Source organism: Mustela lutreola, chromosome 12 (assembly GCF_030435805.1).
Source record: "Mustela lutreola isolate mMusLut2 chromosome 12, mMusLut2.pri, whole genome shotgun sequence".
In the NCBI taxonomy this organism is placed as follows: Eukaryota; Metazoa; Chordata; class Mammalia; order Carnivora; family Mustelidae; genus Mustela; species Mustela lutreola.
This window is the reverse complement of record NC_081301.1, coordinates 5682265-5695880: the sequence shown is the minus strand read 5'-3', so window position 1 is coordinate 5695880 and position 13616 is coordinate 5682265. Positions and strand designations below refer to the sequence as shown.

Genomic DNA, 13616 nt, shown 5'->3' with positions numbered 1-13616 from the left:
TCTGCCCCCTGACCTGCCTGAATTGCTGGCTGTTCCTCAACTCACTTTGCCCCCTGGGCCTTCCCAACCTTGGCCTGGCCTCCCCCACTCCTGGGGACACCCCTCCGCCTCTTTGCTTGGCTCCTATCTCCCTACCCTCAGGGCTTCATTCCTGAGACCGCCTGGGCCCTCAGGTTAGCTTAGGGGACCCACCACAGCTGCAGACTCAACTGGCAACTGTTGCTCATCTGTGAGCCTCCCTGCCTCCTTTCCTGGCCCTGAGGGCAGGCCCTGTACTGTTTGCCCCTGTGCCCCCAGAGCCCGGCCACGGCAGGTGCTCCGCTCCCAGGAAGCACATCCCGTGCTTCACGTACGTTGCTGTTGACTCCCCGGAGTCGCCCTGGGGTCCGACGGGGCTGCGATCTGTCCTGGAGAGCTGGCGGATGCTTTCCCAGTGCTGCCGTGTGCTTCGCGAGCTCTCAGACGTGGCCTCATTCAGTTCCTCCCTGCTGTCGCCCAGAGAAGTGACCCAACATGGCGGCATTTCCTAGATGGGGCTGCTGAGCCCCCGGGCCCTGCCTTGCTCACACATGTGCTTCCACCAGGGGAAGGCAGAGCACAGCGGCCAGACGGGCTTCGGAACCAGGGCGCCGGGCTTGGGGACCCACACCCCAGGACCTGCGTGAGCAATCTGGAGCAAGTTATTGGACATGTCGGTACCTTGGTTTTCCCATCTGGAGAGTTAACCTTTATAGGAATATTGTAAAGAACAAATGATCTAATTCACATAAACCGTCTGGAGCACAGCCTAGTTACATTCTCTCTGCCGGCGGTGCTAATAATAATGATATCAGTATCGTCATCAGTACGAGCCATGGAGCAGTTCTCCAAGTCCCCTTCTCATTATGACAGTGGGGAAACTGAGGCCCAGACAGGTGGAGTGACTTAGGTTCCTTTGCCAAGCTGCTATTTCAGCTACAACCTGGACAAGGACTTGGCCGTGGAGGGGAGTTCCAGGCACAGGGAAGAGCAATCGGCAGGTGCACGGGGAATAGACTTGGTGTGTTCAAGGAACAGCAGGGAGGCCGTAGAGGCTGGCCCCTGGAGAGCCGTCGTGGAGGCTGCCGTAACAGAGCCGGGGCCCTGGGCCTTGTGACATGCAGCCCTTGCCATAGGGTGACTCTCTCTGAAGAGCTTATAAAGACAAGAACTGATCTTTCTTTGCCAGAAAGTTCTGTGGGCCTCAAGTACATGTCCTTTGGTTCATTTTGGTGGTGCCTTCAAGCCTAGGAGACAGCCGACTCAGTGCTTTCCACTGGCCTTCCTGGGTCAGTCACTGACCCACCTCACTGTGGTGTTCTAGAATCCCATAGGGCGAAGCTAGCCTGGGGATAGTTAAACAGGGACACTCATACCTCCACCCTCTCCGCTGGTGCCCACAGCAGACATTGGTAATGGATCACAGATTATAGCACTCGATCAGTTTCCTCCAGGGCTCTGGGCGGCCAGTGCCATTGTTGCTGGCAAACAAAATGAGCCCTTCTGTTCTTCCTCAACTGGCCCGAATGTCACTGGTTCACTGGCACTGTAGGTGGCCCACCGTCCCCTCTGTCTTTTGCACAGGAAGCAGGTAAGATGAGCTCCTATGTCCCAAGTGCCCTGGGCCGTTCTCAGAGGACACTTTGCCACCACAGCCCCCAGGCAGCCCCTTCACATCTCAGACAGCTCTTGGGGCACCCAACAGCTGGGGGCAGTGCTGACGCCAGCCTTCCCGGGAAAGCGTGGGCTTCCCAGGATCACTCACCTCCCCTTCTCCCATGGCCTCACTGGGCACCCCCCCAACACACACTTGCTGACCCTCCCCCACACCATGCTCATTTCTACCTCTGAACCCCTCATCCTTGCTGTTCCCTCTGCACCCAGGTCTTGGCATCGCCAGCCCAGGGTCCTCTCTTCGGAGAGGCATGCCCTGACCACCCAGTCTCTGTTTCTCCAGCATGCTCTAGGATCCCCTTATTTTGTGTAGATTTTCAGTAGCCACAATGCAGCGGGGAACCAAGGCCCAGGGCTTTTTCCCTTTTCCCTTTTTTTTTTTTTTTTTAAAGATTTTATTTATTTATTTGACAGACAGAGATCACAAGTAGGCAGAGAGGCAGGTAGAGAGAGAGGAGGAAGCAGGCTCCCCACCGAGCAGAGAACCCGATGCGGGACTCGATCCCAGGACCCTGAGATCATGACCCGAGCTGAAGGCAGAGGCTTTAACCCACTGAGCCACCCTGGCACCCTCCTTTTTTTTTTTTTTTTTTTTTTAAGATTTTATTTTTAAGTCATCTCTGCACCCAGCATGGAGCTCAGACTCATAACCTCAAGATTAAGAGCCCCTTGTTCCTCCGGCTAAGCCCAAGGCCCAGGGCTCTTACATGATTCTATGATTGGTCATAGACTGCCCAGGGAGCAGAAGCAGAGCCTGGAGTTGCACTTGGGCCTTGGTGCTGGTCGGGCGCAGGTCTTCGGGAGAGCCCAGGCCCCAGGTTGTCCGGAGCACAGGCCAGCCTGCAGCCGTGGGTGCCCAGGCCAGACTCATCAGGGCTCAGTCTACACCAGGCTCCTGCTGGCGGCCCCCTCGGGGTCATCTCAGGGGCTCCCTGCCCCGCGCTGCTGTGTGGTTCTCTGTATTTGCAGGGAGGGGGCTGGAGGCTGAGAGGTCAGGCCAGTGTCGGGGTCCACATGCTGAGCCCGGCTTGTTGCCGTGGAAGGTGAGGACCCGCAGTGCGGGCTAAGAAGCTGCGGCAGGTCCCAGGCCCTTGCGGATGATTGTGAAATTGCCATCGCTCGGAGGACAGAGAGAAAGCAGACAGAAGACCATGGGGGCTGGAGGAGGCAGGGAGGGCAGGAAGGAAGAGGCTTCTTCCTCATGGGTGTGTGTGGGATCCTCCTCCAGGATCTGCGCGGCGAGGGGAGCAGCACGGGAGGGGGTTGTTTGAGAGAGAATGGGACAAGAATCCGTCAGGTGCACCTCGGAGGCAGCTGGGCCCGCGCTGGCGGCGGGTGGCGCGTGGCGGGTGGGGGCAAAGCGCTCCCGTGTATCCGTCTATCCCTCACCCTTCCCGCTGCAGAAGGCTGTTTTACCCTGGGCCTGGCGAGAGAGGGGCATGCTCTGGGCCTGGCCTCGAGCTGGCTCCCATGCGGCGGGGTTCCCTGAGAACTGAGACCACGGAATCCCAGAAAGTCCTAGCAGGCTGGAGCCTTTGGGCCTTGCTCGGGGTCCTCCGAGAATGGGAAGCAGAGATGGAGTCGGACCCCCGTATCACAGCGAGGATTCGTTCATTCACTCTCCATTCAGTTGTCCGCTCAGAAAGTCTTTACTGAGCACCTGCTATGTGCCAGGCCAGTGCAGGGGGGCTGAGGGCAGGTGGAGACAGGTGCCTGGAGTCCCCTGGGGGAGGGGGACACAGGCACAGCCCAGGCTGGCATGGTGGGGAAGCCCCTTCCAGAAGTGGCATTCAGCCTTTGCTGCTTTATGAAACGACAGGTTTCTTTAGTCCTTTGCCTTTCAAAGACGTGTAAGAGAGCACTGGTCAGGTCTGCGACTTTGTTCTTATCCCCACCCTCTCTCGAACTGCCGGCCCCCCAACATAGCCAACCCCATCAAATGCCTGTGCTTAGGTGGCCGGACAACGCCTCTGGCCCCCAGGGAGCTAAGACCCTTATTCTCGCACAAGATTTCAAGGCTGGCGACAGGTACCAAGATAACTGATTGAACAAAATGTCATCTTCTTGCCTCAATAAAAAGATGACTTAATATAAAAAATTAGCTTCCATGAGTCCTAGTAACTAAGGACGGTTTACAAAAGAGAAGGCAAATCTAGGGAGCGTCATGATTGTAGTTTGGTTTGGTTTTTCAAAGGTTTCGTTTTCTGCAGTAGCTTTTTTTTTTTTTGGCAGCACCCTTTTTATTTATTTATTTATTTATTTTTAAAAGATTTATTTATTTATTTATGTGACAGATCACAAGTAGGCAGAGAGAGAGCGAGAAAGAGAGAGAGAGAGAGAGAGGAGGAAGCAGGCTCCCCGCCGAGCAGAGAGCCCAATGTGGGGCTCGATCCCAGGACCCTGGGATCATGACCTGAGCCGAAGGCAGAGGCTTTAACCCACTGAGCCACCCAGGCACCCCAGCACCCTTTTTGAAGGTAGCTCATTTTTTAGCAGATGATGGTCAGTTGTGTTCGAGGTTCAAGGATCTATGTGGATATAAAGAACTCTTATTATGTAGGATTTTCTATATCGCATGCTGTCTTAAACCAAACTGTGTCTGTATTTGTTATTTTTATACCTGATCTAGAATATTCTGTAATGATTTTAGTTACTTTTTTTTAATGTGGTGAAATACACATCACCTGAAATTTACTATCCTAACCATTAAGGCTGTTATGGGAGTGGCCTCTGCACAGGGCATCAGGGGTCTTGGTACACTGGAGCCTGCTCCTTGGGGCACCTGGCAGGACAGGGTGGCCAGGCTGGGAGGGGTCCGTGTCCGTGACATCTGGGGCTCTGCTCTGTGGGAGAGGTTGGGGCTGGAGCTTGACGTCCGGCAGATGTCCAGGATGTCCTTTGCCATCTACCACACTTGCCATTTGCCGAAGCTCACCCAGGGCCTGGGGGTAGGTGCTGTGTTGGTTCCCACATCATGGATCGGTAAACTGAGGCCCAGGAAGAGGAAGTCACCTGCCCAGGGTCACACACAGGTCCAGGGTGGTCCTGGGATTGAGCCACGTCTAATGGGCAAGCCCGAGCCCTTCCTTTTCAGTTATTTAAACTCTAAAAAAAATTAAAACTTCTTTTATAAAGAAAATTGTAAACTAAATTGTAAACTAAAAAAAAATTGTAAACTTCTTTTACAAATTTTGGAATTTGGGCATGTTCAGTGCATGGAGCTAGTAATAATAAACAAAATAAAAAGATCTTCCCTGCTTCCTTTCCACCGCATATGACACTTGACTTGCGGGGACTGTTGGTCCCAGAGCGTGACACTGTCTGCAGTGGCCAGGGGGCGTGTCTCTAAGGGAAACATAGAAGCTGAGAAGGAAAAGGTGGGTGGGAGGCAGAAGGGTAGGGGGGGAGGTGAGGGCTGAACAGAAGGGGTGCTGAGTGATGGCCCTGAGCCGGGGCAAGACGTAACCTTCCCCAGCCTCAGTTTCCCCATCTGTAAAATGGGCATAATCGTCCTTGCCTCCTGGGCTCATTGGGATCATGGGGTGAAATTAGGCTTAGAAGGCATGTAGCCATTTTTCTGGCTCTCGGTAGGCCCCGGTAGTAGCTGTCACTCAGGAGCACAGAAGACTCAGGTGCCAGACCCCCTCTAGCTCATGGGGTTCCCAGAGGAACCCGGGGGATATTTGGCCTCTGTCTGGAGACACCTTTGTCCCAACTTGGAGGCAGGTACTACGGATAGCTAGCAGATGGAGGCTAGGGCCACAGGACAGCCCCCCCCCCCCCGAGAATCTTCCAACCCCAAATGTCAGAGGTGCTGTTGTGGGGAAACCCTGCCTCCGGAGCCGGTCTGGGTCACTTATTTTAGCAGCAGGGAAACTGAGGGGCATTGCAGGGAAGGGGTCCCTCAAGGTCCCTCTCCCAGTGAGACAGGATGGGGCCAGGCTGTGTGTCCGCTTTCCCGTCCGCTGTGTGTCTAAAGGAGAGCGGAAGGGACCTGGGCTTGTTGGAACCTGAGGCCTGGCCATGGGAGGGGGATGGGGTCACGTCGCTCAGTCGTCCTGGGGATAGAAGTCCTGGACATGCACTTCATCATGAGGCAGCAGCCCCTCCCCCTCCACCCCCGGTGCCCTGCAGGCAGTGGGGAGGGGGCATGTGCCGGGGTGGGGTGTCCCACCGCTGGAGGGTAGGCGGCGCCTCAGGACTGGACCCTTTTGTGAAGTCCTGCCCAGAGCTGTGACAACTCACAGGGTGAATCAGGAGTCGGGGTAACCAGGGTGTCTGGGACAGCTCCCCCATCTCTGCTCCGGCGAGGCAGGGTGCCCCCGCCTTCTAATGATGAACGACGGGGTGGCACAGTGGTTGGGGGGCACGTGCTTTGTGTTTCCACCGGCTGGAGGAGGCGTGGGTGGCAGGCAGGAGACCTGGGTCTGAGCCCTGGTCCTGCGGCTAATGATCTGTGCAACCTTGAGCCGCTCTCTCGCCCTCTCTGAGACCCCCAGTTCCCTGTCGCAGAGGGTAGGGGGACATCCGCGGTTCTTTAGCCATCTGAAGGAAGCTCTCCGGTTCTGGCCAGGGTCCTCGGGGCTCAGGGAGGTACCAGATGCCTGGGCTCGCCCTCCCTCTGTCCTTGCCTGGCAGTTTGTATGCCCATCCGTCCATCCATCCATCCGTCCATCCATCCATCTCTTTGGACAGACATTTACTGAACCCCCATCGTACACCAGCACCTGTCCTGGGCACAGGGCACTGCTGCGTCAGGGAGATTACAGTCAGACGGGGACACAGCCTGGAGACAAACAGGACATGGTGTGCTGGGGTCTCTGGGGGCTGAGGGAGCAGAGGAACCTTTGAGGCCCTAGGGGTTGAGTGTGGAAGGGGGAGGTGCCCGGCAAGAGGATGCCGGGCCATTGGGCAGCCTCTAATTGGCATCTCCCCTGCAGGTGGGCTTCCTGGGGCCCCACCATGACAGCCTCTGCAGGGGGAACCGGACAGGCTCCCCGAAGGCTCCCCACTGAGGCTGGCCTCCTGCGCCCCTGCCTGTCCCCGGTTACCCCCGCAGGACCTCCGCTGCGGGCTCAGGCAGCTGCTCTCCCTGCTGAGGGCTCTGCCGCTGAGCTAACCGCCTTCTAGTCCAAGAGCCCGCCCCCTGGGGAGCCACCCGCAGGGACCCTCCAGGGAGGCTTCTGTCTTCTCTTTATTGTTTTTAACAGTCTCTGCGGATCATTTAAGTAACATATACCCATTGTGGGGAAATGAGAAGCTCAGGGGGAGGCCCCCCAATCAGGCATCCAGAGGGATCTGGGGATGTTGGAGCCGGCCCCCACATGACCCCCAAGTCCTGGCACCAGACACTTCCCCTCCTCCTGCCCAGGGACCTGTCTTGGCCAGGGAGCCTGGGCTCATGGACCAGATCTTGTCCTTGAAATGCTCCTCCCTAGCTGTGTGTGTGTGTGTCCTGCCTGGCTATGAAGCTTGGACCAAGAGCACCCCGCTGGGAAGGAGAATTTAGGGGAGGGAACTGCACAGGCTGGGTCCCTTCCTGGTTCCGGTGGTGGGAAGGGTGCCCGACCTCTTGCCTCATCTGCGAGCCCACTTCGCAGGGCAGAGGCGACTCACGAGGAACAGCTGTGAAGACTGAGCTCAGCACCCAGGGCTTGGGGACTGTTGCCAAAGGTCCAGGCGGAGGGTGAGGTTGGGGCCGCCATGGGAGGGCCGCCTATGGGCGCCCACTTCAGCCCACCCCAGGCATGAAGCCCCCCACCACATTCCATCTTCCAGCCTCCCCTGCACCCCAACAACACTCATGCCCGAGGAGCAGCTGATACATTAGCAAGAATCTTTTCTTTTTTTTTCTTTTTAAGATTTTATTTATTTATTTGACAGAGACAGTGTGCTTACAAGCAGGGAGAGGCAGCAGAGGGAGAGAGAGAAGCAGGCGCTGTGCTGACCAGGGAGCCTGATGCAAGACTCAAGCTCATGACCTGAACCTAAGGCAGACACTTAACTGACGGAGCCACCAGGAGTCCCTCTTATTTTCTTGTTCACATCTGATCTCAGTTCTGAGGCTGTAGATCCCTGAGTTTCCTAGGTGTCCCTTTAGGTCCTTACGTGTGAAGTGTCCCCCCAGGCCCGTTAGATTGTTCCCTGGGGGCAGGAGGACAGCGGGTGCCCGGAATCCCCTCCCTGGACACGAGGGTCTTGGAACAATGCGGCAGGTGAATTTCAGCGACCCCGTGTCTGTGAGCATCTGGTTTCTTCGGTGTCTGCCTTCCACCCAGCTCCAGTCTGGATTGCAAGGATGAGCAAGTCCCCCTCCTGAGCCTCAGCTTTCCCATCCGTTAAATGGGCTTAACTGCAGCCCTGCTCACCGGCTGCGTGGGCGGCCCGGGAGAAGGCGTTTGCAGGGAAGGGCGCAGAGAGCGAAGGGCTGGGAGCAGATAATGGCTGGTGGCTCGCTCCCTTCCCTTTATGCTGGGAAATCTCCTCCTCCAGCTGGGTTGCTAAGCTACACACAGGAGCCGACTCATGAATTGTTTTACAACAACTCCTCTGAGTTCATAACACTAAAGATCATGCTGCTGCTGATCTCTTATGCCCAGCCCTGGGGTAAGTATGTTACATGATCATCTCATCTGATCGCAACAAGATAGCTGTGGGAGCTGGCCCCGTTTATGGAGGAGGGGATGGAGGCTCAGAGACGGGAAGGCACTTGCCCAAGGTTGCACAGCCAGCAAGGAGCAAAGCTGGGATTTGGAGTACAAAGCCAGGCTGCTGTCCGTGGGCTCTGTGGCTGCAGGATGCTGGAACAAACCAGAGCACCCTGGGCGCTCGCTGCCCTGCTCCCCGTGTCCTTCAGCGCAGATCCCTGGGAACAAAGGTGGGGGAGGGGGTGTGCATATTGTGGGGCGCAGGCGTGTGGGAGGAGCCAGCTGCCGGCCCCATATGGTGGCTCTGCCTACTCTGTGGTGTCAGGAGAGGCTCAGTGGAGAAGGTGGGGGAGGCGGGGAGTGGTTGGTGTAAGAGCGCTCCTTTGGGGAGCTGGTTCGGGTGAGTTTTGTTTTAGCCCCGCCGTGTGGTTGGGGGACAGGCAGGAGGGGTTCATTCTCATGGTACTTCTTATCCCCCTTGCACGGTTGAGGCTCTGAGAGATGCAGTCACCTGTCCCAGGTCGCCCAGCTGGCCAGAGGCAGAGGAAGTGCAGCCCAACACCCCCCACGGGGCTCAGAGCCTCCTGCTGGCAGGAGGGTGATGTCAGCGTCTCCTTTCCCCTCTCTGGCCTGGTCTGCTACCTCTAGGTACAAAGGCTTCATCAAGGACTGCCCCAGCGGGCAGCTGGACGCTGCAGGCTTCCAGAAAATCTACAAGCAGTTCTTCCCATTTGGAGATCCTACCAAGTTTGCCACGTTTGTTTTCAACGTCTTTGATGAAAACAAGGTGAGCTGGACATGGACGGGCCCGCGCCCGGCGCAGAGCCCCCTCCCTCCGGCAGGCGCCCGCCGCACCTCCACACCCACGCTTTTCTGCCAGCGTTCCCTGCTGGAGAAGGCACACACACGCGCACACACGCGCAGTGTGCACTTGCACACACAGGCACACACGCCTGCGTATGCACACTCGTGCCCACATAAATGCAACGCACACACTTAACACCTGCTCCACGGAGACGTACACGCGCACACACATATGTATACCTTGACCTTTTTCTTACAAGCACAGAATGCAAATGCCTACAGGGATAATAACCAGATTTAGAATCATCCGCACTGACATCCACCGAGCCTGGACTGTGTGCAAAGCTTTCTAGGTGGACTATTTACAACCAGCTCCCTGCGGGGTATGTGCTTTGAACACCCCCGTTTTGCAGATGGGGAAACTGAGGCTCTGAGCAGCAGACAGAACCGAGGGTGGGGGGCGGTCATTCACACCCGGCTGCTTTCGCAGAGCATCGTGTTTTCGAGTCTCATCTTGGCGGATCCACTGTCAGGCCCCCACAGTCCTCAGCACCGTGTCCCACGCCTGTATTTTTCCAGGCTTCCTCGTGTTCACGGTGGATTTACTGTAACTTGTTTTCGCATTCTGTCCTGTTGGGCCCTCGGACTTGGATTGTCACACCCCAGCTTTCTCCCCAGGTGCCCTCAGGCTGACAGTCACACTGCCTGGCCCTGGGAAGAGCTCTGCCCTCCCCCAGCCTCAGTTTCTCTATTTGCAAAACGAACAGGTGGGATTAAACAATCTAGAGCCTTGCCCTCCTCCAAAGTCTGGGAGCCTGGGGCTCTGGGCCAAGGGGAAAGGGGATCTCCAGGCGGCCCTTGCCCGGAGAGGGGGTGTGTGTATTGGCGGCACCTTCCGGCTCTTTCTCCCATCAGATGTGGAGTTGGGCTCTGGCTTTGGCCTCACTCTTTCTTCTGTTCCTTCTGCCTGGCCTGATTCATCTGTGATCCTACCCCCCACCCCGTCCCTGTCCCCTGTCTCTTGTCCTCTCTGCCTGGGTGTCTGTCCTTCGGTTGTGGGTATCTGGTGCCTGCCCGTCGCCCATCACACACCCAGGGCCCGGCCTGACCAGAGATCCAGTACTGACCGGGGCCACCCTGCCCCTCTCTCCCATCAGGATGGGCGGATTGAGTTCTCCGAGTTCATCCAGGCACTGTCGGTGACCTCAAGGGGAACCCTGGACGAAAAGCTTCGGTGTAAGTCCTGTCCCTGGGTTCCGCCAGGCAGCCCCTGGCTGGGCCCTGGCTGTTGGTCCAGGGCTGAGAGATGGCACAGATGTCCTGCCTTTATGGGTCAGAGGAGCTTCCCTGGGGGTGACCATGGAGGAGGAACACAGCTTACCGAGGCAGGGTGGACAGATGGGGCTGTCAACAGGCGTATACGAGGACCGCAGGTAGTGTAGCCTTTGTGTTAAAAGACCCGGTTCCGGCGCTGGCGCTGTTTTGATGACCGGTCTCATTCATGCACTTACTCACTCACTCAGCAGAGATCCACGGCCACAGCCACAGCCACGGCCACGGTCAATGCTGGCAAGGAGGCCAGGGAGCCACCAGAGAAGCACACAGGCAGGCGACCGCTCCTGTGGTTGTCAGTCTAGCCTGGGGACATGATTTTGAAAAATCCCATAAAACCTCCATGGAGGCAGGAAAGGGAGGGTGAGCAGACAGGAGCCCGCGGGGCTGTGAGGGGTCAGGAGCTGAGCCTGGCCGGGGGACAGCTGGCATGGGTGGGAGGAGGGGAGAAGGTGTGTGGAACAGGGGAACAGCGTGTGCGAGGCCTCAGGGCAGAGCGGGCAGGGGCAAAAGGGAGTCTGGAGCCAGGGTGGAAAGAGCTGAGCCAGAATCCACTGCTCTCTTGGGCCTTCACGCTGCATGGCGCCGGCAACAAGAAAACAGTGGTTTCTCTTTCCTCTTTCTCCTTCTTCTTCTTCTTTTTTAGGAATAAAGGAGGGTTTTATTCTTGTAAAATCTACCCCCACCTCACCCCCATTCCGGGCATATTATTTTGTTTTCTAAGTTGACCCCCTAGCAGGGAGCTCGGGACTGCGGGAGGGGAGTGAGTTCGGTGGGGAGGAAGCTGACACTTGGTGGGGAGACCAGCTCTGCAGGCCCAGAGCCCCCTTCTTTTTACTTTTAGTTCCTTTAACAAAAGAACAAAAACACACCCCTAGTTGAAATGGTACCTGTGTCGATGTGTGTGTGTGTGTGTGTCTGTCGGTCCCTGTTTGTTCTGATGTGAATCCTATTTGCGGAGGAGTAGTGGGGAGGGGCTCCCCGGCATGCTGGGGGAATGGGGGGCTGGGGGGCGGGGCCGGGGCGGGACAGAGCCTGTCAGGCCCCGCCCCCCGCGGGGGTGACTCCGCCCCGCTGCTCGATCGCAGGGGCCTTCAAGCTCTACGATCTGGATAACGACGGCTACATCACCAGGAACGAGATGCTGGACATTGTGGACGCCATTTACCAGATGGTGGTGAGGCCTGGGCCCTGTGGGGTAGGAGAGGCAGCAGGAGCCTCATGTGTAGGGACAGGGCCTGGTCGGCCCTTAGAGGGAGTCCGCTCCCGCAGCCGCTCTCTCGCCGGGGCTGGGTTGGCAAGCAGAGGGGTCGCTGCGCATCTGTGCGGTGGCGGTGGCGGGCGGCTGGGGTGTCTGTGGGGCTGAGGGGGGAGGGGCAGAGCTTTCCAGGGCAGGAGGCAGAGAGGGCAGGGGTGGAGGCGGGGGAGAGCAGCCCACACGGGGAGCCCGCCCAGATCTGGGGGCATAGTTTTGGCCGGGACCCCAAAGCCGCATGGCCAGGAGCGCAGCGCCTAGCGTGTCTCTCTCTGGCAGGGGAACACCGTGGAGCTCCCCGAGGAGGAGAACACCCCCGAGAAGAGGGTGGACCGGATCTTCGCCATGATGGACAAGGTGAGCCGCGGGTGAGGCTGGTCCTTGACCAGGGAGGTAAGGCGTGGGGGCGGGGGTGGAGGCCCTGGGCCGCGGTGGGGGGGCCGTGCAGACCCTCGGAGATGCAGAGCCGGTCCATGCAGGCCAGAGTTTTAAGAAAGTTAAGCCAGCACTTCTTTCCGCAGCCAGGATTCTTAACCGTTTTTACTTCTTGACCTGGACCCCTTGGGCGTACTGGAGAAGTCTCTGGGCGTCTCAAATAACAGTTTTCAGCGCATCCAGTCATGTCCATTGGATCAAAAAGGAAGTCAATGATTTTGGAATACAGCCTTCAAAATATCTTTTAAAAGACTCTGTGATACAGCATTCTGTAAGCTTCTTTCTGAAATTTAAGAAGGTGTAACGGTGGGTGTTATCACCCCCCAGTTTCAAAGCGATGGCAGGCATTCGTGATGCCCGCGGTGTCTGTGATGCGCTGTGACATGGCCCGTGACCCCCCACGGTTGACACAGGTCCCAGGTGCGGCTGGTTCTCTCGGGCATTGTCACCTACTAGCATCGTGGATGGAAAAGCTATATTTCAGTTACGAGTTAGTGACTAGAAAGACCTCATTTTGGGGTGCCTGGGTGGCTCAGTTGGTTAAGCGTCTGCCTTTGGCTTAGGTCATTATCCCAGGGTCCTGGGATGGAGTCCTGCATGGGGCTCCCTGCTCAGTGGGGAGTCTGCTTTTCCTCTTTTCCTTCCCCTTCTGCCGGCAGCTCTGCCTGCTTGTGCTCTCTCTTTCTCTGTCAAATAAATAAAAATCTAAAAAAAAAAAAAAAAAAAAAGAAAAAGAAAGAAAGACCTCATTTTTTTTCCCATCTAAGTTTACAGACCTGCTGCATTCTAGCCACAGACCCCCTGGTTAAGAAATTCTTGTTTATATCAAACTCTTCTTAACAAGTGAAATAACTTTGTTTTTATTAGAAATTTGATATGGTGAGAGTAGCGCAACCCAGTATTGCTTGCTTTAAATCAAAGAACACAAATTGCAGTGACAGAGGGCTTATTTATTTATTTATTTAAGATTTTATTTATTTGACAGAGAGAGCACAAGCAGGGGGAGTGGGAGAGGGAGAAAAAGGCATCCCCAATAAGCAGGGAGCCCGATGGAGGGCTCAATCCCAGAACCCTGGGATCAGGACCTGAGCCAAAGGCAGATGCTTAACCGACAGAGCCACCCAGGCTCCCCTGACAGTGGGCAGGGTCCAGGTGCCTGCCCGGAAAGCTTGGAGCCCGAGATCAGCACATGTCAGAGAGGCAGCGAAGACCTCTAGGTTCAGACTGTGCAGATCTCTTGGCGATGATCAAAAGATGCGTCCACAGCGTGTGGAGTGAAGGATATTGACATTGTACAGGATGGTTCGATGCTGTTTAATGGCAAGACCACAAGCTCCTTAAATCTCCCTGACTCATACCTCCTTTATGTAGGGAAACCGAGCCCACCACCCACCCAGACTGGTGTAAATTCTACCTTCCCCAGTGACTAGCCATAGGATCCTGGGGTGGTG

The 13616-nt window shown here is 56.6% G+C and overlaps 1 protein-coding gene across 1 annotated transcript in view; it reads left to right on the top strand.

The window, feature by feature from the left end:
- The window catches only part of NCS1 (neuronal calcium sensor 1), a 50318-nt gene that overhangs the window by 25971 nt on the left and 10731 nt on the right, over window positions 1-13616 (top strand). The window contains exons 3-6 of the mRNA XM_059141358.1: window positions 8988-9126; window positions 10301-10379; window positions 11564-11652; window positions 12010-12087. Coding sequence (XP_058997341.1) covers window positions 8988-9126; window positions 10301-10379; window positions 11564-11652; window positions 12010-12087 — 385 coding nt within the window. The remainder of the gene's footprint in view (window positions 1-8987; window positions 9127-10300; window positions 10380-11563; window positions 11653-12009; window positions 12088-13616) is intronic.